General features: G+C 39.4%; 1 protein-coding gene across 1 annotated transcript; it reads right to left on the bottom strand.

Annotated features, from left to right (window-relative positions):
- Nucleotides 1-1431: 1431 nt before the first annotated feature.
- On the bottom strand, nt 1432-23517 carry LOC125970719 (inactive serine protease PAMR1). The gene is made up of 14 exons (XM_049723292.2): nt 23238-23517; nt 15789-15965; nt 13551-13676; nt 12953-13067; nt 11047-11264; nt 9702-9809; nt 7346-7516; nt 7062-7253; nt 5013-5828; nt 4761-4937; nt 4258-4324; nt 3932-4161; nt 2376-2734; nt 1432-2302 (listed from the first exon to the last, which is right to left on the bottom strand). Exons 1-14 carry the CDS (start codon nt 23395-23397, stop codon nt 1739-1741), a joined length of 3480 nt encoding a protein of 1159 aa, XP_049579249.1. The 5' UTR covers nt 23398-23517; the 3' UTR covers nt 1432-1738.
- Nucleotides 23518-25408: the final 1891 nt, after the last annotated feature.

The following is a 25408-nucleotide window of genomic DNA, read 5'->3' as shown; positions in this document are numbered from 1 at the left end:
AAGCCCAGACTTCCCTCTGCCAGCTAAGAGACATAGTCTTTCCAGCATGTCCTGGGTCATCCCCAGGGTCTCTTGCCGATGGGACATGCCCAGCATACCTCCCCAGGGAGACGTCCAGGGGCCATCCTAATGAGATGCCTAGGCCATTGATATGGCTCCTCTCAATGTGGAGGAGCAGCGGATGACCACCGAGGATGAGCCACTGAGGAGCTTTTTAACCTTTCCAGTGACTTCAAAGTATTCTCCCCACTGATTCCCAACATCCCGAGTCGAGGTCAAAAGCACCCCAACTCCACTATACATGGTGACATCGGACGGTGGACCAGAATATTTTTACTTTTGACTTTCAGGTCTCACTGTCATTGCCTACGTGAACATTGAAGTCACCCAGCAGAACAATGTCCCCAAAAGGAGAGCTCTGCAGAACTTCTTCCAAGGACTCCAAAAAGGGTGGGTACTCTCAACTGCTGTTTGGTGCATAGAAACAAACAAGAGTCAAGACCCGTTCCCCCACCCAGAGGCGGAGGGAGGCTACCCTCTCATTCACCGGGGTGAACCTGAATGTGCAGGCACCTAGCCAGGGAGCAATAAGTATGTCCACACTTGCTCTGCGCTTCTCACCATGGGCAGCTCCACATTGGAAGAGAGTCCAACGTCTTCCGAGAGATTTGTCAACTGCCTTCATTAAGTTTTGATAACTCTCATCTGGACAACCTTAGTTTATGAAAGAAAATATTTAAACAGATGAGTGACAAAAGACAAAAACTCAGTGTGTAGTGGCCACTAATCTTTCAATTATGATTTTGAAAAAGCCATCAAGCCTTACAGTGTGTCTTAGTGTGTGGTCAGTCCTAATACACATTTTTGTTTCTATGATAGTGCTCTACAAGAGAACAATCTACGTTTTGGAAGTACGGGCAGAAGCTGGACCTCTTGGAGAAAAACAACACAAGCACAGAGATAAAATGCAAACTCAACAAAGAGATTGTGAAGCAAATACCAATGTAAAGCAAATGTGCTAACCACAGATACCAAGATTACTGCCCAGTGTGCCACAAAACGGTAATATTTCTAAATAATGAAGGTTGGATATTTGTCCTTAAGGAAACATGCAGGTACCATGATGTGAAAGATATTGCATCCTTTTGCAATACACAAACTGTATAATAGAAGTGTGTCAGGTTGGAAGTAGTTGCTTTAATTTGAGCACAGAGCAGTGAAATGATATGTGAATAATATGCTCCGTTTATGATTGTGGAAATGGTGCTGCTCTGACCTGGATTCATTTGCTTCATAACACAGACGGTCTGCTTCACGGAGCATTTTTTTTTTTTTTGCCCCCCGACTCATAACTTCCATTTAATTCACTCATTTTATGAAGTGTGGATAGTTCTATAAATACAATACTCGTATGGCAGGTAACACAGAGAATCACTTTGAAAAGATTTTCCTTCTTTAATTAAAATATCCAGTTTTCTGTCTTTCAATGCAATATGTACATCACTTTCAGTCATATAAGTCAATAGAAAAGTTAGTACATTACAATATACAGTACATACTAACGTGTGCATATAATACACTGTCATTTTAAGGATGAAATTTTAGTCATTTTCAAGTCTATAAATACAGGCCAACGAATGAGATATCTTCTAATCAAAGACTGATCAAACATTTAATGTGCGAGCATCCCTTCATTTAGAGCACCGTGTTGTCCAGTGTAATAGACTACACAACATTTCTATTTCATACTTGTCTCTATCCAGACTTTGAAGTTTGCTACATGAGTGTAGACTGTATAGAGTTCAGGATCACACTCTCCTTGGTCATAGCCAAAACTTACGAGTCCCAGAAGTCTCCAAAGTCTTTTTCTTCCTTTTTGAGTAGGGCCGACAGAAGGATTCCCCTTGTTGTCGGTAAGTGCAGGGAGGATAAGGATTCCCCCGGTGTCAGAGGGACATATGTTAGAGGGTCCATAGTTGGGCTTCTGGCTAGCACACAGCATGTTGTCGGTAACACTGACCGGCACCCCATTACGAGCGTATTGCTGCTCGCATGGAACGATGTCAGCGAGGTGAACAAGGCCAACTCTCGCTTTTTCGTCAGCACCCAAACCTGAGTCAGCAAGGGGAGACCAGCCAGTCACGAGGCCTTGTCCAGACATCTCGTCCTCGCCCTGAATGTCTGACAGGCACAGGGGTTGCACTTTCTCTCCAATCTTTGCTTTGTCCAGTAACTTGATAACAGCTATGTCTGAGTCAAGAATATGGGGGTCGTAATTTGGGTGAATAACGACGGTGGCCACCTATGGGAGCAAGAGTAAATGCAATTGTTATTGAAGAGCTTAATCTCAAAGCTACAAATAATGATGATCTTACCCTCAAGTGTTGGAGGCCTTTATTTTCCCTGTGATCGTCACGATAGTGTTTCCCTACCACCACCTTGATTTTAGCTGCATCCAGAGGATAAACCTTCCCCAGCTGTGTCACGCAATGAGCTGCAACCACAACACTCCGTTGGTTCACCAGAGCTCCACTGCACACCAGCTGCCAGTCGGAAGCCCGGACATGGTTACTAGCTCTTGCGCTCCCATCCTTTTTCACAGATCCACTGTGGCTCTTTGCCTTGGTCAACTTGGTTTCTGGACCATTGTTGGCGCGACGGTAGATGGCCACTAGCCAAGGCCAATGAGCCTCTCCAGGCCTCTCAAAGTCAAAGGTTGGATGCTTCCCACACACTGCCAAAGAGGAGGTGACAGGATGAGAGAGGATAGAAAAAGAAGACCATGATGAAGAGGGAGGATAGGGGAAATGTGGTCATATTGAGGCAGGGTCCACACATTTTTATGTTGAACCTTCTATCTGCTTCTTGAATACTTTTTACTAATCAAAGAACAGAGCATTGTTATTTTGAGACATGTTTACCTAAATGCAAAATATCTCCGATAAAGACATTTTACGCATCACAATAACTCCGTGCATATCTTGGACTCAGGAAAGGAACCATGTACAAGACACAACACACATTTTACGTATGAATCGCCATAATTTCCTTGCATATCTTGGACTCAGGAAAGGAACCATATACAAGACACAACGCGCTTTCATTCATCTGTGAAAAATGTTAGATGTTACTTGATAGTGCAATTGTTTGATTAATATTTATAATAGAAAAAAGTTTGGGGGACATTAGATTCACTGTATTTAGGGATGTATTTCAGCTTTGTTTCCGAATGAAAATATACAACAGAAAATATGAAACTATAGTGACCTTCTAATTTATTTGAGGGGGATAAAACAGCAAATTTAACATCCACAATAAATTACATATGTCTTACATGTTAAAAATTTAATTTAAAAAACACGTCCTACCAAACAACTGAGCTGGCATCTAGCGTCTTTTTAACGAATTGTTTGTTAATGTTAATGTAGTTAACCGGAGAAATTAAAGGATCAAACAATGATTGGTTAAAATATGTCTTATAATGTATAGCATGTACTTAATAGTGTCAATGTCTTTTGTTTCAGTTGGCTTTGTATATTTATGGTCTTCTTTGTGTATAAATCAGCCATGTCCAGCTCTGATCCTTAAGGGTCACTATTCTGCTTGTTTTCCATGTCTCCACATCTGTTTCAATTGCTGAGTTCATCAGTAAGCTCTGAAGAAGCTTGATCATGATCCTGGTCATTTCAATCAGATGTGTTGCAGCAGGGGGACATGAAAAACAGGCAGGTCAGAGGCCCTTGAGGAGAGTTTGGACATCCCTAGTCTAAATGTAGAAATGTTCTGTCTAACTTAACCCTATGATATTAAGTAATTGAGAGCCGTTTAATGACAATGTTCAATATTCTACAAATACCAGTAATTATGTTTTAAGTGTTCCATGATGACCTAATAGTATTCCCATAACATTATGGACCTTTGCTGCCCTCACCTGGTGAACAAGATACATGGCGCCCGCTCCATTTGCCTGTCTTGAGGCAAGTACGGCGAGGGCTGCCACTATGGTGGTAGAACGGAGACACACAGTCATACTCGATGTGTGTGTAAAGGTGATGGAAACCAGGAGCCAACTGTGAATGTACTGGTGGCCCTTTGGTGGGGCCGTCAGACTGAATTTGTCGACCCACTGCAGTGGAGTACAGTTTGTGCACCGGTGTCTTTCTGAGGGCCAAAAAATAAGAGACACAACCAAAACGTTTTAGTGCATGTATTTTTCTTTTGATTGAAAACAATGAAACCAATATCAAAAACACAAACCTGAATGGTGTTTGAGGGGGTAGGATTCTTTGTCTGACCAGTTCTGAAACTTTGGGCTCCCGACATGCTGCAACAAGCATGTACATGTCGGCACATAATGAATAAATAACTTGGACTTAATAAATTAGATTTCAAACAGTGATATTCAATACATTACAGGCTTATAGATTAATTAATCAAGAAGCTTAACAAATAGACCTTTCCTAGATTTGCTGAATTATAGAACACACCACATCAAGTATAGAACACATCTTTTTTCCCCTCCAGAACATCATCCGATTCTTGACTTCCTCTTCAAATGTGCTAAAATACGACTTAGGTTTAGGATATGAGAAATAATATTTGGACTTTTGAGTTCAAACTCAAAGTAGAAGAAAGTTCCAGATGTAGAGCCATTCATTTTACATTAACTAAAAATCCTCAGTGCAACCATAACAAAAAATCTACATTACCACAGACATGTTGGGTTGTGCACAGTAATGATGATAAAGTATAGTCCTTACCCCTAACACACAGGGGTTGTTTGCCACTCCATGTTCCATCTGGTTGACAGCGTCGCAGGGCGTCTCCACTCAGAGCGTAGGAGTGGTTACAGAAGAACTCCACTGTCTCAGGCTTGGCCCCTGGCATCATCACGTGATAACCATGATAGAGGCGAGGGGGGGGTGGGCAGCTCCACTCTGGAGAAGAGCACTTCAGGTTCAAGGGGAGTATGAGGGCAAAGGGGAAACTTTTTCATAGACATTGTGTCTTACCATTGAAGCTCTGGTTTATGTCCTTCTCTTTTTCCTTCTCTTTTTGATGCATATCAAGTTCCTTTGGTTTCTCAGTAGGAATCGTTTCCACTTTGTCCTCTTTATTTGTTGGGCTTTCCTTTAGTTTCTCACTTTCATCATCTCCTGCCCTATACAGCGTATGCTGTGTAATATTGACTCTTGAGGGAATTATTTTCCTCTCTGGTAAAGCTATTGTGTTGTTTTTCCTTAAGTCATTCGTATCGTCCGTGACTGTGTTGTTCTTTGCTATTTCCTGCTTGGAGATCTCCAGTGTGTTTATTTCCTCTGAGACGACCGTCCGCAGCTTAGTGTCGTTGGGTCCAACTTTTCCAGTGTCTTTTTTTCCATTCACTTGCTCCTCTTTTTTTCCCTTCTCATCTTGTCCTTTGTCTTTTCTTGCCACGCCGTCAATGATATCCAGCTCTGACTTTGGGGAATTACCGACTTCTTTCTTCCCAGGTTTTACTATTTCAGGTTCTTTATTCTCGTCTGTGTCCCGGCCATTGTCTGGGCCGACACTACCCACTTTATCTTCACTACTGCTCGTGGTTTTCTCCCGGCCATTATTTTTTTCCTCTTCACCAGTTTTCTCTGGAATAGTACCAGTGTTTTTGTCTTCTGTTGCACTCCAGCGATCGCTTTCTTTTTTCATACCCGTGTTCTCCTGGCTTTTTTCTTTATCTTTGCTAATGATATCTTCCTCACTGTGTATTTCTTCTTTATCTTTTTCTGTACCTTTTACTGTCTCTTTTTCAGTTTCCTTGTTCTTTTCTGCTTCTGTGAGTGTGTTATTCACTGCAGACAAAGAATGTAATAAGATTCGTTAATGAATTTTAGTTGGTCACCAACTGGTATGCATATACGTATATCAATGCATATGTACTATATATAGGCGGCACGGTGGAACACTGGAATCGAACCCGCACCCTCCTAACTGTGAGGCGGACGTGCTAGCCAGTGTTCCACCGAGCTGCAAAAAAAAAAGCATGATTTTAAAAATAAATAAAATGTTTGTTTTTACCTTCAACATTTTACAGTATTGCTATATACAGTATATAGACTAGCAGGCAGTTCTCCAACATTATGCAGCACTGTTAAGTTCACTATTACAGTCTGTGATAATTGTGATTTTGACAAATGATGAAATTTGGCAGTGTGAGCAATACAAAACTGTTCTGAACAGATCTTGGAAGCTGGGTGAATAAACGTTTTGTTTGTCACAATTAATCTTACAAAGTGTTCACTCCATAATTTATGCTTAGCAGTCATCCGGTACCTTATGAGAGGTGATAATTTATGCTTAGCAGTCATCCAGTATCATATGAGAGGTGATCTTTTTCTTTTCATAAAGAAAAGGACTGCTTTTGATACCTTCTGAACCATTTTGGGGTTATCAGGCCAAACTTTTTACAGTATGTATTGATTTGTAGAGGTCAACTTTTATTTCAGCCAGAATACTAAAAATACATTGTGCAAAGACTAGAGAACCCAGAAATTGTTGAAAGAAGTTGCATTGTTTGTTAAATTGCCAAAACTCTAGAAAATACGTGATCATTTTCTTCCTTTTATGTTTCACAAAAAAAAACTCAGAGGGGGGTCTTAGATTTGACTCGCTCTGCAGAACAAAATGCTTGCACATGAGGAGTTTCTGAAATTGACATGTGCCTGCAGCACCTATCACTCAGTAATCAGCATTTGACGTCATTCGTTTACAGCCACGCCCTTCCAATCAAGCTAACCACCCATACCTGTCACCCGCTCATCAGCCTTCCTACTTAAACCCCGCGATTCCGTCACTTCCTTCTTTGTCTGTCTCGTGATGCCATTCGTTGTCTGACTCATGTTGCCGACCTTGTCCGTTCACTGACCTGTCTTGCCTTGCTTACCGCCCGTCCTGACCGATTGCCCGTTTACGATCTAGTTCTGATTGCGCGCTTGCTCTGTTATATAATATAATAACTCAAGGATGGATGGATTGATGGATGGATTTAGAAAAGAACATTAAATATTCTAGTCACTTGGTCTGACCTTTGGTACAAATAGGATGAGTTCCACTCCAGGTGTTGTTCTGAAGGCAAGTTCTTTGCGAGACTCCACTGAGTTCATAGGGGTGATGGCAAAGGTATTGGAGAGCAATTAAAACATCATTGGGACCGAAAACCAAGAAGTGGTCCCCGTGGGTTGGCTTTGGTGGCAGAGCGCATACTCGTTCCACTGGAACTTGCAGACACAGAAAAGGTAAACATTAGATGAGTGTGTTCATTGATTTGATATCATTATTTGTCCATAATGAAGAAATACAGCTAAATTACCACACTGTGGAGCAGGTGCACTCCAGGTGCCATCACTGAGGCAGATGGCTGCACGTAATCCCTGCAACTCAAACCCTGCATCACAGTGGAAAGTGATTTGTGCCCCTATGTGATGAAACACTCCCTGTGTGGATCCATGGGTGGGAACAGGCGGCCTGTGACATCCGACTACTGAACAGAAATACAAAGTGCATGCTGAGTTCATTTCTAAACATGTTGTGCCTGTAAAGAAAATACTAGAGTGTACAGAGACTTATTTAAAAAGGAGTCCTTAAGAATTGATTAAGTGTATCTCCCTGTTATAAAAGACTACATAAATACACCAATGTGTAACTGCTTCTGCTGCTTATTGGCCACAGTTTACATATGGAACTAATTAACACTGTGAGACTTAACTCAAGAATGGCGACACTTTGCAAGCAGCAAACCTAACAGTTGCTTATTGGCCACAGTTTACATATGAAACTAATTAACACTCTGAGACTTAACTCAAGAATGGCGGCACTTTGCAAGCAGCAAACCTCACAGACACGTTATTGAATTGTGCAAACAATTCACAGCGCAAATTGGAGCACCTGGCTTGTAAACACAGAAATAAATAGTTGCAATAAAAACGATTTTAGCCAAAGAGTTTCATTAGCAGAGTTGTAAAAGTTTATTTAATAAAGTGCTCTATTGATTAGGGAATATTTTAATGGAATATTATCTTTACAGCTCGGGTTTATCGAGCTTTTTATTTACTTTATCCAAACATTGTAGTTGTTCATGAGTGAAGAATTATTCTATAATTATATATATATATATATATATATATATATATATATATATATATATATATATATATATATATATATATATATATATTTATTTTATGTTAAGTTTGATGTGCCATTATCTTTTTGTTGGACCTGGTCAATGCCATTAGCTGTCGTTTTATAAACCAAAACCAAGGATGCATCCATATAATTATATATTCTATAGTATAGTATGGTATTCTCTAACAGATCCAATTTCCAATCTTTCATTCACTGATGGAATGAAATGTTTTTGGCTAACCAGTGGTGTAGGAAAAATGTGCTAAATCTGCAGTTGACTGCTTTTTAGAGTCACGGGTGGCTTTTAGATCTGAGGTTTGTCCACCCCGGTTCAAGGGTGGAAAGCTTTCATTTTAAGTATGAAAGAATAAAACAGCTACTTACAGTATGTTTTCCCTGGCAGCATGTCAGATTAGCACATGCACGCTTCTAGCAGATCAGATTCACTATTAGTGCGATGAATTATCCTTAACTCTTCTAAAAAAGTTCTATCTGATGACCTTGTGACAGAAATGTAATCTTTTTTTTACGGGCAATAGTAATATTACTTGTTTCTGAAATAAAACGGACTGGCTGGAATTCCCAATGGAATACAGAAGATGAACCATTTAGTCCTTTTATGGGAAAACTGCTTCAAGAATTGATGCAGACTTTTATTATCATTTATTTTATAGCAATAAATATGACCCTGAAAATGACACCACAACAGAACAGTTTTTAAAGGTTCTTCTGGGAGATGTGTAAAGTATAAAAACACAAGTTCCAGAGACCCATTAATGCAAGACCATGAAGGGCCGAAATGATTCTCGCCTCTCTGAGGGAACACAACTCACTTCTTCCACTGTGTTGGGGAAAAACTTTGTGCTATTAACAGTACAGACATATTATTGCATATTATTTTTAAATCTTAATTCCAGGACAGCTCATCTCCACCCAGCCCAAATTACAGTAAAAGTTGCCTCCTCCTTTAAAAGGATCACTTATTCCAATTCATACAGTCTTTTCATCGTCATGCTTAAGTGTCAAGAATTAATTTATAATTAATTACTTCCATTTATAATTGTCATACACAACAAACAAAGCAATGTAGAACAAGATGTGAACTAAAATATCAAAGGGAGATACTTTGCATGATACTCATGATAGATCACAGATTAGCAACTCCAACTGAGTCATTGCGGTTTATTTTTGTATAAAAAAAGAGCCATTCTTAGACCAGAAAACACATTTGAGACATTCTTTTAGGGAGTGAAACATCAACATGTGCTGTAGGCATGGGTGAGGACCTCCTTGGCAACAGCATTGGTGGACAACAGTGATTGGAAACAATGTAGGAGTGGCATCTCTAGACAACATTTCATAACATCACACTTGAGCGGGGGGGGGGGGGGGGGGGGGGAGATACCTATATCAATTGACTAATGATGACTCATTTGACTAATGCAGGAATGAATGTCAACAGTAACAATACCCACCCAGCAACAGCTGAAAACAGATGTTTGTGGTTTTGGTTCACTTTTGTGACATGTTTAAAGACTTACCATTTTCACATCTCTTGCCTGTATAGCCAGCCAGACAGACACAATGATATGTGTAAGAGCTGTCGAGGATACAAGTCCCGTCATGTAGGCAAGGAGAGGAGCTGCAAGCTGCCACGAAATAAATAGATCAGGGCATACAAGTATTGTATTTATTTCAAGGAGAAACATGAAACTGCGATCACATTGGAAAGTCTGAAGTGGAAGGAAGGCGGGTATACTCGAAGCTGCCATCATTTCAGTGTCATTTTCACTTTCCATTTCTACATATGTGTGGGCATGTCGAGAATTACAAAGATATTTTCATGACATGTGGCTTTACAGCTAGTACAGTGAATGTGTCTGATTGTGAGTAGAGTACATTAGGCCACAAAAAATAAATGCTCTGACTTAAAGCTCCTGTCAACCCAACTGTGTCAGTCATTTTATTGCTGCCATGTAAATTTAGATTAACCCTACCGTGCATTCTGTATGTCTCGTTATTTACAGGGTCTTTAACACCCTGGGAGACGTTGCCGCAAACCAAAAACCTTTACGTGACTCTCTTCAAACAGGGAGACTGAGACAGAGCTTCCAGATGTCATAAATCAATGAAACATGTAGTATGGACGAGTTGTTACCAGGTGAAGCTTTAAGGGTTTGTACATTGTAAAACTGGGTGTGGGGCAATTATTTGGTAAATATGTTTTAAGCTTTTCGCTAAAGAGGTATTATGTCATCAATGGCTGGCAGACCTTAGCATAGTCAATACCACCTCGCTGATTCTGATAACCACTGTAGTTTTGTGACTGTATGAGTATAAACATGGAGCCACCACAAAGCCATTAAGGTGAGTCGCAAAGTTGATGTTGCAAATACGATGATGTAAGAATGTTTTATTTTTCTGGGAGAAGTGAATAGTTGTTAGGCGTTTCTTTTTCGTATGGCTTTGTCCCATTATACTGGCTCACTGTATCAAAAGAAACTTGGGTGTGCAACAGTGAGCAGTATCTGGACTCAAAAAGCTTGAGTTACATCATGTGACGCTGAATTCTTCACATTGTCAACAAAACAATGAAACTGCCCAAACGTGGAAAACTTTCAGGATCCGTCTGGGCTATATATAATTAGTTGACAATTGTCACAGATGAGATATAATTTCATCAAACGACACATCAATCACATTCGACAACCCGAACTAGTTGCAGTGAAAAACTAGCTTGCTTATTTTGGCTCAATTCTGAACATTGAGCATGCCATTTAAAATGTGCTCCTCACAGCATTCTTCTTTAAATACGTCAACTATCAAGTAATTGCATGCTTGTTGCACTGTTGCTTTAGTGGTAGGTAGATACAAATGACGACATACCTGAACTCTCTTGGAATGTAGCAAAGAAGCCATCAAAATTCTTGTAACCATCAGACTCAAAATGAATGTGTAGACTGTTGCCAGAGCTGCGAATGGGAGCAGGTCTGTTGTTTCCACAGAACCGACCTATAACACGAGAGTTGATGCTGTCACCATCTCTGACCTCCACGAAGTCATAGCGACAAGATTGATGTACCTCCAAACTCAGCATCATAAACCTGTTGGCATGAAGACGGACATGAATAAAATAAGAAAACAAAATACCCAACACCTTAGCAACTGCTGTGATTACACTCTCCCGCTTTATGCAAGCACCTGTGCTATCTGGCAGAGCTCTACCAGCTGCCACCGCAGTTGTGACGCTTCACAGCGCTTAGAGGGAAAACAGGCAATGAATGACAATAATTGCTCTAACAGCTGCAGGAAGTGACTGGAACTGCTAATACATGCTTTGCTGACATGAAAGGTGAGTCAGACCTGTGTTCCGCTGTACTTGGCACAAAGCAGTTTAGGACATCATTTACAAGAATCTACCGTATTTTCCACACTATAAGCCACACCGGATTATAAGGCGCACCTTCAATGAATGGCCCATTTTAAAACTTTGTCCATATATAAGATATATACATTTGGCCCGCGGGCCGGACTTTCGACACGCCTGCTGTAGTGGCTCAATATTGGTCCATATATAAGGCGCGCCTGATTATAAGGCGCACTGTCAGCTTTTGAGAAAATTGGAAGTTTTTAGGTGCGCCTTATAGTGCAGAAAATACGTTACTTATTTTTGTTCTATTCTTGCAGCCATGTGCTGTCATCACATTTCTTTATTGTGAAAAGAATTGAAGAGCCTTGCATTGGACTGTGGCTTTGGAAAGCTCAATAAACTTGATCGCACGACGAGGATATGCATCACTGACACTCCTTTTGTGACTATTTCATAAAAATAATGCACAAATAATGCCTTTGCGTGACTGACAATAATTATTGCTGATAAACCGCATGATGACTCGAGCCTGGATAAACTTCTTAATTATGTCTGAACAGTGGCTGTAAAATGTCTATAAAACTTCAACCATGAAATGGTCGGCCGTTTACAAACGCAAGTAGAATTTTAGTGCCATTTTGGAGACCAAAAACAACAGATGTGAGCATGGTTTGCTCTCGTATGATATTTGAAGCAATCACCACTAGTGCTTATAATCCATTCATCCATTTTCTATATCGCTTCTTAGGGTCAAGGGTCAGCTGGAGCCTATTGTCACTGATTTTGGGCGGGAGATAGGATTGGTCTAGTCGAAAAAAGAAAACAATTCTTATTTATATCTTCCAAAATGAAGCCACATTGTATTTCCATTAATATAGTTTGATTAAGATAAAGTCTTTTGAAATCCTTGCACATCTCATTTAACGCAAAATTAGAAATGTTGAATCAATTATGAACTTTTAGCATCCAACAAACTACTTTTTTCAGACGCAAAACTGTGCTTAACTGTTAAAGCCGGCACAAACACGTGATTATGGAAGGGAACAAGGTTTATGTAATGGAGAAAATGACACAACGGGAAGGGTATCACTCAGCCGGAAAGTTATTAAAGAAAAAAAAGGCCTGTTGCATTTTCCAAAGCAGTTGGCTTGCCTTTATTAATGATGCATATTGTCCAAATATCTGAGCTGAACAGACATTTGATCTACTGCCAGCGCTTAATCATTATTACAAATGGCCAATTCGGATTCTAAGGACGGCTATAATACCAGTGTAGGAGAAGTTTGGACTTGTACAGTCATTGTATTTCTTTTGATTTCACAAAGCCAATGTGTTAATAATGAATGCACAATCAATGTAACCTTGCACAGGAAGCAGAAGTTCAGATTGCGACATTATTGCAAGAAAATAGTACCGCCTTACCTGAGTTCTATTGTAAAGGGTTGGTCCACTTGTATGGTCCACTCACACCGAGCATTGTTGGGGTAGCTTTCCACAACTATGTGACCTTGACGTTTACGTATCACCCCACCACACTCTGTTGAATACAACAGAAAGAACTCATTGTATCAGAGTGTGCTTTGCCTATAACTTTTTACAAGCTTATAATGACATGTTGGTCTATAGGCTGCACGTTCGTGTTATTTAGCTCGCAGTTCTATAAAGTGGAGTTACAAGATTCCAAAGTTTTCTAAAGAAAGACTAAGTCATACAACAAACATCAGGACAGTTTTTACCTTTTAATGAAGAAAAAAATGGGCTATTGAGTAGGGCAACATTTTATACTAGTAAAGTTGCGGAGTCAAAATTTTACATATGAAATAGTTTAAAATCTATCCTGAATATCTGACTGTCTAGAAGCCCTCCTGGGTGTGGGCATTCATCCAAAAAGGGCATAGTCATCCCAGATGTACATAGATATGTTTAGAGGAAAGGAAAAAGCATTTACTTCATCCCACAGAAATGTATATGTGTACATACAGTACAGTAATGTGTTCCTTAAGTAAATGATCTCACTCACTCATGCAGTCTCCACCAGACCATCCGGGACGACACTCGGCACAGTATTGGCCACGGATGAAAAAGTCATCTTTGGGACCCCAGGTCCCATTGTTGCACCGCTTACAGTTCTCAAAAATACTGCAACCTGGAAGAAACATAGTATGACTTTGACACTACTATGCTATGCTGAACTGACTTCATTTGGGTATATGTAACTGTTTCAAATATGGTGGGCGACCATGCATGTTTTTGGAAAATGGGAGGAAACCGGAGTACCCGGCGGAAACCCATGCAACCACGGGAGAACATGCAAACTTCACACAGGAAGCCTAGAGCCGGAATCAAACCCGGTATTTCTGAATTGAGAGGGGGATGTACTAACTGGTATTAGATACATCTGAAATTTTACTCACATGCTAAACATTTGCCTAACAATGGTATCTCGAAGTCGGGTCACTCATCTCTGCTTGTTCTGCCTGGCCCCCATTCTCGTAATTCAGAGTCACCCTATATACCCTCGATATATTTCCAATGAATGAACTCTGCTAAACCCATTACACTCATCTTTCACTTCAAATTAAAGCTGAAACATTTTTACCCCTTTTATTAGAAATGTGGTAAAACCCCACAATACTGTTTCCTGAAAAGACGGATTTTCACTTAAGTGGCTGCTGGGTCAATTGTGGGGGAGGATGGCAAAGTATGTCAGGTATGAATTTGAACAGCATATGCGGACTTATACACGGTAAATTATGACTTCACTGTACACAGTCCCTATGAGTACATTTAGTGAACACAAGGTACTTGTATCCATCTTAATTATCACCATCTGTTTTTCCTCTACAAAACACTTCCATTCCATGTACAAACATGACATTCATCTGGAGGAAAACAACTTAAAAAAAATGATTTAGCAGTAAACTCAGCATGTGTGCAGAAACGGCCAGTCATTGTAATGACAAATTATTTATCCTTCCTGTAAGAACCAACATAAAGACATTGAGTCTCATTAAACACTCTCAAGATGCATAAGAAATGTGATGTGAGGTTGGCCTGCAAACAAATTAGATCCGACATAATTAAGTTGTTTTCCAGGTTTTCCATCACACTTATTTGTCTCCCTGCAGTATAATGGCCAAAAGAGGCAGACAGCTCTTGGTGTCATGCCAAGAACGCAGCAGACACTATTGAAAGACTGAAAGCTGACTAAAATCAACATACCCTTGCACTCTCTTATTTTCATGTCTAAAAACATGCCACTCATGTGTCAAACAGCACATAGATGGATGATGTATTAACTTGTCTGACTTTTTTTTTTGTCTGTAGTATAAAATGTGGAGTAATCCACATTCTTCCAAAGAGTCAAATAGAAGTGTTGTGAAATTCTAAAACGTTGTTGCTGACTGTAGTTGTTTAAACTGTCCACCATATTACTATGTATATTATTATGCAGTTGTGGCCAGAGTTGATCATATGCCTTGCAAATATAGAGCAAATGAAATAGGACATTTATTATGCACTCATCAAACTCCACTGACAATATCATGATATATTAAAATTCTTCAATGAGAGACTTGGCATGGCTGCTTCTTGACTTTGATTGTGGCCCAGGTACTCTCTCCAATCATACATACGTAAGTGACGTCTGAACTTTTTGTTCTTTGGGATGAATGGACACTAAATCTCACAAACACCTTCACAAAATTGTGTTGTAAGTCTATCCATAAGAATGGCAGCTTCCATTTTGAGTTCCTGTGGGAGTAGCAACCAGCTGTCTCAATTTGTTTTAATACTGTAGACTGGCTGTATGGCTCCTGACTAGACCACAGATGGGAAGGAGAGCTTTGTCTATTTGTTCAACGAGCCACAAGTCAGGAAAAAGCATTTCTTTTTTATATCAACAGGCAGGACAAATGAACGTTGTGCGCTAAAATTGTGATGGCTGTGGTTGCCAGACGAATAGACTCGGAAAATTAAAAGCATTTATACAAACGTATAGTACATGTTTTTGGAATGAGAGAGGAAGCCGCAGAATTCTCCGAAAACACAAGCAATCATGGGGAAAACAAGCAGTCTAAACAATGACGTGTTTCTTTGAGTAAATATACTTAAATTTAAATTTGCTAACCTGATACTGGGGTTGGCACTGAGTTAACCAATAAATTCAATGTTTTGTTCCAATTCAATTCAACAAAATGCCCAAATACAACATTACAAATGTGTGCCAATTGCCTGGCAGCCACTGATCAAGTTGTACCTGGATGGAAGATGCAGGGGTCACACTCATTGATGGCGTTGCGGCAGCAGGGCACAGCGTAGCCCACCGATGTCCCCTGCAAGGGGCATTTGCAGCGGATCACGTCATACTCGCAGCAGCTCCTGCACATGACGTTCCACTCTGGGCCGGGGCAGTGGTCGGACAAATATCTGTAATCTAAATAAGAAAATAAAGTACTTTGTTTTAAACCACAAGAAAAATATCAACAAAAGGAGTGCGTCATGAGTACCAAAATAGACAGGATAATAAATGACAACTGCGACATTTGCATGAGCAGACTTGACTTTAATGTCCATAGAGGGCTGCTGTGTTTACAACTTTTGTGTTTATGTGAGCTGCTGCCTACTGGCGCTCTGGTTATTTCCTCAGCTTTGTGAGCTCAAGCTTCTCTTTGGAGTTCCCATGTTGTGTGTTTGCATGCTGTGTACGAAATCAAACATCAAGCAAAAGCTGCTGCAATATGAAAATCACCATGACTGATAATTAAGACTGTTCTGGCGAGGTACTTTGAGCATTTTTGTGTGGTTGTGTCAAGGTTTTTGTTGAATTTGGGAAACAGATAGGATAATGTCCTTGTAGCCGAAGGAGAATTAACAGATGCAGCACTTTACACTTGGCAAAGGTGTTCTTCCAACAGTTAGCTCATCATTATATTCCACGTCATTTGTACATTAAAAGCAGACAAAGTCCCTTCAAGTGCTATTAATGCTTCCTAATTTAATCAAACTGTTGAAACACAAAAGGGCATGTTTTTATTTTAATAACTTGAAGCATATCAACTGGAAAGACAAGACTTTATACAGTGCTTAGACTAGGTTCTTTTAAAATTCACACTATTACAACAAATATTACAAAGTGTAAAATGTTCCACTATTTTTCTTCCACAACTGATGGTACAATAAATTTGATATCAATCAACTGCAATTGGGGCAATGTATTTCCAGTAGGTTAATATCACTGCAGGTTTTCAAATGGCAGATTTCATGCCTCATAAAACTGCTTGCAGGCTTTACGCTTTTATGTTATCTTGCCCGTTGTTGAAGTCATTTCTTTATTTGACGACGTGGGTTGGGTTGAATTTGTGCATTAACCTTGAAAGCTCCACCAGTCTTTTACTACATCTGTCTGCGGTCTCAAGAATAGAAGATTAATGTCTCCTGTCTTCACACACACATGCACACTATTCAAGCTGTCATACCAACCACTAGTTGCACGTTGTTGTTGCCGCAACAAATATAAACTCACAGCCTCATCAATTTTGTTTTTGTATACTGCTGTACTTGTGTTGTCTCATCAGATCCTCTGTCTCCCTCTGACCAAAAATCTACTCTTACACTTTATGTCTAGATGGTCATCTTTTGGGGATTTCCATCTTGGAACCACAAGCATGCACAGTGAGGACGAACAAGTCGTGTTTATAGAAAATTTGGCGAGAAAAACAAAATAGCATTCAACACAACTAAATGCTTTTTTTTTTTTTCGGACCCTTTAAAACAGCACATTTGCACACTTCCCTTGAGTCATGATTTAAACCAAACGTGACCATATAAGTGATGTATCGAGGCATTATTTGACTACAATAGTCATTAACGCTCATCTGCTTGCACTCAAAACAGAAAAAATGGTCACGACCAAGTGCACTTCAGATCACTGTTGTTTTATCAGTAATGTGGACCAGAATACATCATTTGTGCACCTTGCATAAAAAGCATCGCCAAGCAAGTTACTGGCTAACGTCACCATTGTACACTGTTCACTTTGACATTTAACTAGTGGCAGTGGCTCCCAACACAGGATGAAAATCGTGTTTAAAAGGTGCGATGGCTGCCATATGGGGATTGAGAGGTTACAGACACCATCTCTTCTCATGAGACCAATTTGCGTCCTTCATACGTAAAGGTCACTTAGGTCCATGAGAGTCGAAAACTTGAGTTATTGGACAGAAACATGAAAAGGAGCGAGCCTGGTAATGTCATTAGACGGGATGGTGCAATGTCCCGAGGGAGCTGACCCCACTCTGGCCTTCAACCCACTCAGGTATTCCTGTCAGGTTGAGAATGTGAATCATTGTTATCCTTTATGATATTTTTAGGGGATGAGGTTGTTAGCAGGTTTACACAGAAAGAAAATATTTACATTTCTATTCAAGATTGTTGAGAAGGGCAGAATTATATTTTATTTTTCATATATTTTTTAAATGTGTATGAAAAAGCAAATCAAGGAATTGATTTCATTTAAGCATTGCATCTTGCCCAGAATACAAATGGGAGATTTGTCATAAATCAAAATGTAGTCTGCTACTGACTGGCACAAACTAATACAATTCAATTTTAGTCGTGTTTGTATTTCTTTCTTTTTAACATTTGGTTTGCAACTGAAACATTCTCCCCACCCCCCAAGACAAATGACTTTTCCTTTCCATGTAATCCTAACGTCTTACGTCATTGTACACGAACCAGAAAGTATTCTGCTAACTGAAATGGGAAAAGACAAACAAACTAAAACTCATTTTAATATTGATGGGTGTGCCTGTGTTCAACTGACTCTGATTCTAGTTGTGCAATGGAATGATCAGAATTAATCAAATGACCACAAAAAGGGGAAAGATGTCTTCTGTGTTCCATCCTACAAGTTGTTTTCTGGCTCCATCTAATTTCTGCACTGATCAAGCAATCAGAATAATTTCTCTCACAAGCACTTGGGTATCTCCCCCCCCCCCCCAAAAAAAATAATGTTTTATCTGTGTGGCACAAGGGAACAATCTTGTTTCATGAGAAATAGTGTCTCAGGCCTCATAAGGTTTCCTTCATGAGGTTAACAAAAACACAGGCAGCGGCGTTTGGGTGTTTGCACTACTTGGTGGCCAGATTCAAACTGCTAACCTTTACTTCTCAATATATTATTTTTAAAATGTCATTTGAGCATTACAAATTTTGTTAGAAATGAGGGGTGGGGCAAGCGAGAGGAAAGGCCCACTTCAGTTGCATTTCCGGATGAAAAACATTATGAGATATTTTCAATGTTTCTCTTAATGAACAGTTGTATATAATATGTGCGTGCTTATGATGATAGTGTTCTCTAGTCAAAGGTACTTCTTTCACTGCCTTGTAAAAACACACGTGTGGTGTGGTGTGAGATATCCAGGTCGGCAACAAAACCTGCCTAGAAACAATTGCACGAGGACTTTTTACTCAGTTATGGTTGTGCAAGGATTTTCCTGTGTGCACATAATTGGAATGTTGATTGAGCACTTCTTTAAAAATAAGTATTATTTTTGGTTATTTGAAAGAAAACACCATAAAAAATTATATTACCATCTGAATTTTCCTAACAGCTATTTGCAATGTATTAAGAGGCAGCAACTGAGTTGCATGCCTGAGGCTATTGTACTGCAATTAATGTCAGACAACTCGACATGCTGTCATTTGTGTGTGTGCGGAGGGGGGGTGGAGGATTCTACTAACTGGAGAGAGATTCCACCCTGGTATTTGGCAAACATTGAAACTGTCACTTCTTTTGTTGTTTCATGTTTTTAGGGATAGATTAATTCGTTATAACCACTGTGCCTCGTGTATCCCAAATTCAGAGTTAGTTGTGAGACAATGGGAACCAAGCTCCAGGAAAGTATACCTCAGCTCCCATAAATACATTCAAATCATTGGCCTGTGTGTTTTATTCATGGTCAAATGCATTATTTGATTTTTGTCTTCATTTAAAATGTATTATTAGACCATCTGCACTTGAGAGTGACAACAGTGGTGGTACATGATTACAAAACCAAAGCAGTTTGAGTCTAAAACTCCAAAGTTTCATGGTACTGAAAAGTAAAGAACGTGGTTAGCAAAGTCGCCCTTTATACTCACCTCGTAATGAGAACATGAGGTATAGAAGAAACTCGATGGATTTATGACAGAAGAACCAGTTGTAGAGGAAAGCAGAAATGAGATCATGAAGTCTAGGGACCAATGTTTTAGGGGGTTCAGTATCTCTTGTCTCCTCCGAGACAAATGGAAAGTAATATTTACCCACAGTAAAATTGTGTTATTTTGGGATACGCATTATATTATTTTACTTAATGACCCATCACTATTCCTTTTCACGGCAGAGATTTTTATTACTGGTCAGTCACTTTTCACTGAATTTATTTGTTAAATTGCACAATTTCTGAGGGCACAATTGATTTGTGGTTGTAGCATTCCTGTGCTGAGTTTGCAGGTTCTCCTTGTGCTTGCATTGGTTTGCTCCCGTTAGTCTGGCCTTTGTTTTCTTAACTTTTGATGTCAAACATAAATATTTACAGCAAAAATAAAGCAATCTGCCTCACCATTCCAATACTTTTTGAGGGGAGTGTAGTTCAAGCGCTACTGGAATCACAGTAGTTATTGTGGTAGTTTCCACTTTGACTTGAATACTAAGTGCGTGTTGCTGCGGCTTTTGGAAATGGGAAGTGGTGTTTGCTTTTTTTTCCTCCAGATGTGGAAGACTCTTTACAAGCATGTGAAAAAAAGGCATACGGTAGAAATAACACTCATTGTCACACTCTCCATCGCCTGGTGGAGACCTCCATGTGCCCCAAAAAAAAGCAGTTAGCATCTGTAACTCAGCTGCGCACTTTTGATGTCAATGCAGACGATGACATCATTGCTGACACAGCCATGGAAGCGGTCATGGAAATTACAATCTTGGATGGATCTATGGATCATTAGTTTGACCCCCATTGCAGTCAGTGTAGATATAGTGTCAAAAACATTATGAACCCTGACCTTTGTTGTCAACAAAAATACTGTTTGATTGTTTTTGTTATTTAAAAATACAGTCTCATCAAGCTCAAAATCAAATTATGTAAATGACTTGATCTTGAGGCTACAGTATTTTTATCTTATTGTATTAAGTAAAGCAACTACATACTTGATCATACTGCCGTGATTTTCTACTTTAAAAGACTAATGTGGCTTGAGAACATGGTGCGGATTTTGAATTTAATCCTACCAAAGAGTCAATCCCATTGCAAGGGAGGAGTTTGTCTGTACTCTTTGGCTTTCACGTCACATGACATTCAGGGAAAGATAGGTGCATCACGAGTTACAGCTATTTGCATATTTCAAAGCTGATACCTAAATGTTATCAGAAATGCATATCCGTGGCATTTGCAACTGACATTTTCTTGCTCACCGCTTGAATCAATTTGAATACCACCGCGTCCTCCTAGTTTCCATGGAAACATGGAAAATGATACTTATGTAATACTCGATATAATAAAAGTTAAGTGTCAACTAGCTCGGCCAAAATATTGACATCATATACAGTACTACTTCAGAAAATTTAATCACTCACATAAAACATCATTAGATATTGATGTATTATTCAAGTAAGTGTTTTCACATAAGATTTTAATCTGTTGGGAATCTTATCAATGTATCATCACTACCTGGCTAAACATCAATCCATCCATTTTCTACACAACACCTCCTGCTCAGGATCACAGGGAGTGGAAGCCACCTGCCATTGGGTGAAGGCAGATGACATCCTTGACTGATTGACAGTCAATCACAGGGCAGAGTGGAGACTAGCAATCATTCACACTCGCAATCACATCATCAGGGGACAGAACGAATGCTGCGGCTGCCGTACATGGATGCCAGGTGAGTGAAACATAATTACATCATCAGTGGCACTTATGCTATTGCCTAGCAAAAAGACTGATGAAAACATATTTTATAGAAAAAAAAAAGGTTGGACTAATGCACACTGATCTATTTTGTTCGCCATTATAAGGAGAGAAACTTATATAGGAGACTTTTGGCTTCTAGTTAGTACCCAGGTGGATATCTGCTTACACATTCAAATTCTGATGCTAAGCACTAATTACGCTTGTGTTTTGTTTCATAATAAATCAAACGGAAACCGCTTTTAATTGGACTACCTCTTATTATATGGCAGAATTATGAAAGCAACGAGTATTTTTTTATTCACTTAATTTCATAATTGGTTTCTTAATTTGCAATAAAAATGTTTGTACACGTTTTATTTTCTTCAGTTACATATATATATTGTCATGCATCATAATGTCGTCATCACAACAAACTAAGAATTATTTGTGATTTGCATCCTTGTAGACTCTACAAGGATGCAAATCACAAATAATTCTTAGTTAGTCTACAATGTAGAGGATAGAGAATTTATTCCAAGCATATTGCAAAACTGTCATGTCAATTAAATGACATTGGAGTTATTTTACACAGAGTAAAAATACACACAATTAAACTATTTCCTCAAGGCAAAAACTTAACCATGACGTACTGTGGAAAGTTTTGAGTGTGCGTATGTACAAGTGTACAGTTGCCTTTGCATAGTCTCTCCACAGCAGCTGCCTAGTATTTTGAGGTCATTGTGATTTAGCTATCACGGAACAAGAAAACTCTCCGGGGAACATTGTGGGTAGTGCAGATCTGAGTGTGGGTTTATCCTGCCGCTCATCCTGTACATTGCTTCAATGAACTTCCTCGACTCAAAAACCCACTAATGAAATGTATTATCCAATTTGATGCGCATAAATTACAATTTACAGCAGTAATGCGGCCTGGGATTGACTTCTCTGTTATACAACACAATATTGACCCTAAACGCATGTCATTGTCAATGTTAATTTATCTATTTTAGCTCTGTTAATCCTGACAAACGACAATTTCAGATAAAGGACACATTGCTATGCAGAGACATGAGCAATCATCAGATAGTTACACAAGATTATGCAACAGTCTTCAAGAGTGACTCAGCTGACAATGAGGGAATTCATCAAATCACTGCCAGTCAACACAGACGAGTTCACTGGCCAACATGACTTTATCGTGTTTTGACTACTTGGAAATTTGTAAAGTGGAGTCGGAGGGCAGCGGAGACATTGACGCACGCATCACTGCAGTCAGCACGATCGATTCAAACTTGCTGTATCCTGTTGAAGTCATCAAGGGTGAATACGCAGAGACTATTTTAAGTGCTACATCTCCAGTGACCACTTTGACATTAAAAGAGAAATTGTTGCACAAACAAGGCAGTGTACCAAGTCTGAACAGTGCTATTAGGATGGAAGCTACCTAAAGGAATGTGCCGTAACAGCACTTTTTTGTTTTATTATGTAACACCAGATAAACAACCTCACACAATCAAAAATGCACTTTTTTCTATACTGTACATAAAGATATCAAGGATCATACCTCACTCTGTATGTCATCTTTGCAAAGACAATAGATAAAAAACTATTCACCTCTATTAACAAACATGCCATGCATCTTTCAGAAGACTTTGATTTTTTGCTTATTTGTGATTAAAGGATTTAAAGAAAGATTGGATCAAGACAAAGATGTTGACTTATTGAGAATAAAATATCCACAACAGAGAGAAAGGGGAGAATTATACAAGTAAACTTACTGTTGGGCCAGGAGCCCCCCTGAGGTACGAAGATAAAGATGAGGAGGTAAATGAGAAGGAACCAGCCTGCCCTCCCACTGATAATTGCGCTGGTCCCGGGGATTGCGTGGAAGCCCCCATCGGCTTGCCCCAGCTGCGGTCCGGGTTCCACAGACAGCATGCTGCAGTCTGGAACTCTGTTTACTTTCTGAACTCAGCTGACATCACCATCTCAAACTCTTTCAATGCTTCCTGCCCCCACCTTCTAATTCTCCCTCTCTCTCTCTCTCGCTCTCTCTCTCTGTCTGTCTCGCTCTCTCATTATCTTTGGCTTCAAGTTACAGTCCACTCTCCTAAAGTTCTGCCTTAAACTCTACTCCTTCCACATGGAGGACCACAAGCATTACTTTTAAATGAAGGCAGGCTTTTCTGCTTAACCCATTGTGTCTGTCCTTCTCTTGCACACACACATACAATGAGGCTCGGCACATACATGGTTGTACAATGTGAAACAAATGATGTGATGGAATTCCCGTCTGGTGGACTACTCAAGTATTCTGAAAAAAAGTCTGTGTTAAGTTTCACATTGATCTGATCCTTAAAGCGGGTGTGAGGGTGCAGCATGTTTCACAAAATAATATTTAGGTAGCAATTTTCACGATATACAAGCACCTACACATTGAAACGTACTGACTCTGCTGAGGTTAATATTATCTAATGAAAAAGTGTAAAGGATTGAACTGGCATCATGACTGACATCATTCAAGACAACAGTAAAGATATAGGTACTATGATGGTATTGCATCCTCCTAGCAAAAACTCCACCCGCCACCACTGATTCATAAATTACTTATCCTCACTAGGGTCATGTGGGTGCTGGAGCCTATCCAAGCGGGCTTAAGGTGAAATGAGAGCGTACACCCTGGAATGCTGATATTTTTTCAGGAAAATTCAATTTATTAGCTCCTTTAAGGTCTTGGAAGATTATGCTTTGTTTATCATTGTCTTTCTCTGAGGTCATCATTTGAGTCAGCGATGTCATGAAAGCACGCCCATGATTGCTACTGACAAGGCCCTGGTGGGTTTAATCAACCTTTTTGGCGGCAGGCCCAATTATCTGAGGGGAAAGCGGTTGGAAATGAATTGTACTGACTGATTACACTGTATGTGTGTTTTGGCCAGTAGCTGTAAATTGAGTGTAATGAAACGACACTAATGTGAGACAATTATTTATGTGATGCTATAGGAATATCTTAGGGACATTTTGTCTAATTGATGGCTTGGTCTTCTACACCGCTTTTGTTTGTTTGTGCTAGTGTTTTCATACAAGGAGCATTTGTTTGGTCGGAGTTTAGATTTGGTTGTATGACAATTAGGGCAATCCTTTGATGTCTTTCGACGATGATTCAGCAGAGGGTGTGTGAATATATCATTTCACAGCCATTATTGAATCTTCTGTTTTAGAAGCAGATATTTTACCATAACAACGACAATAACAACCAGGTAATTATTTAGACGTTTATGTTGCTCTCAGTTTGGAGTAATGGCCAAGGTAAAACTTTTTTTTTTCCGCAAAGCTCACAAATGTCATCAAAGCACTCTATTTATATTTGACTTTGTAAAAAGCCTGATTCACAGTTAACTTAGCCACTAAAACTTTTTTTATGTTATTGCAGTTATCATCAGACACACTTTTTAATAATACACTATATATATATATATATATATATATATATATATATATATATATATATATATATATATATATATACATATATATAATAAAACATTTTAAAAATAACGTCATCTGCTTTTCTTAAACCACTTGTTCCCGGCGACCCACCTGAGATCATGCTCGGGTGGTTGTCATCTGCTCCAAACAAGAAATTCATATTTCAAGTTGGTACTTTGTTCAAATCAATCGTGATCTCTCAGGTGACACTGCACTAAAACCTAGCATTATTGTGTAAAACATGGGTCTTCAACCCTGGTCCTCAGGGTCCGGTTACCTGAATATTTTCGATGTCCCCCTGCTGCATTAAAGGTCGATCTTTCAGCAGTGTGAGAGCCTCCATATTTTTCCAGACAAAAAGTGTACAATTATTGATTCATTTTTGTGTCACTGAAAATAAAAACTGTTCCTATCTGACTTCTATGTAAACATTTGGTGTAATATTTGGTGGAACGAATAC

This window comes from Syngnathus scovelli, chromosome 6 (genome assembly GCF_024217435.2).
Source record: "Syngnathus scovelli strain Florida chromosome 6, RoL_Ssco_1.2, whole genome shotgun sequence".
NCBI lineage: Eukaryota > Metazoa > Chordata > Actinopteri > Syngnathiformes > Syngnathidae > Syngnathus > Syngnathus scovelli.
Note: the sequence above shows the minus strand (reverse complement) of the source record. Positions and strands in the feature narration are given on the sequence as shown.

Coding starts and splice junctions, on each gene's coding strand:
- LOC125970719 (XM_049723292.2), bottom strand. CDS start 23,397: ATGCTGTCTGTGGAACCCGGACCGCAGCTGGGGCAAGCCGATGGGGGC. Junction 15,966..23,237: donor GGGGGGCTCCTGGCCCAACA/GTAAGTTTACTT, acceptor TTTCTTATTTAG/ATTACAGATATTTGTCCGAC. Junction 2,735..3,931: donor CCATGTATCTTGTTCACCAG/GTGAGGGCAGCA, acceptor CCTCTTTGGCAG/TGTGTGGGAAGCATCCAACC.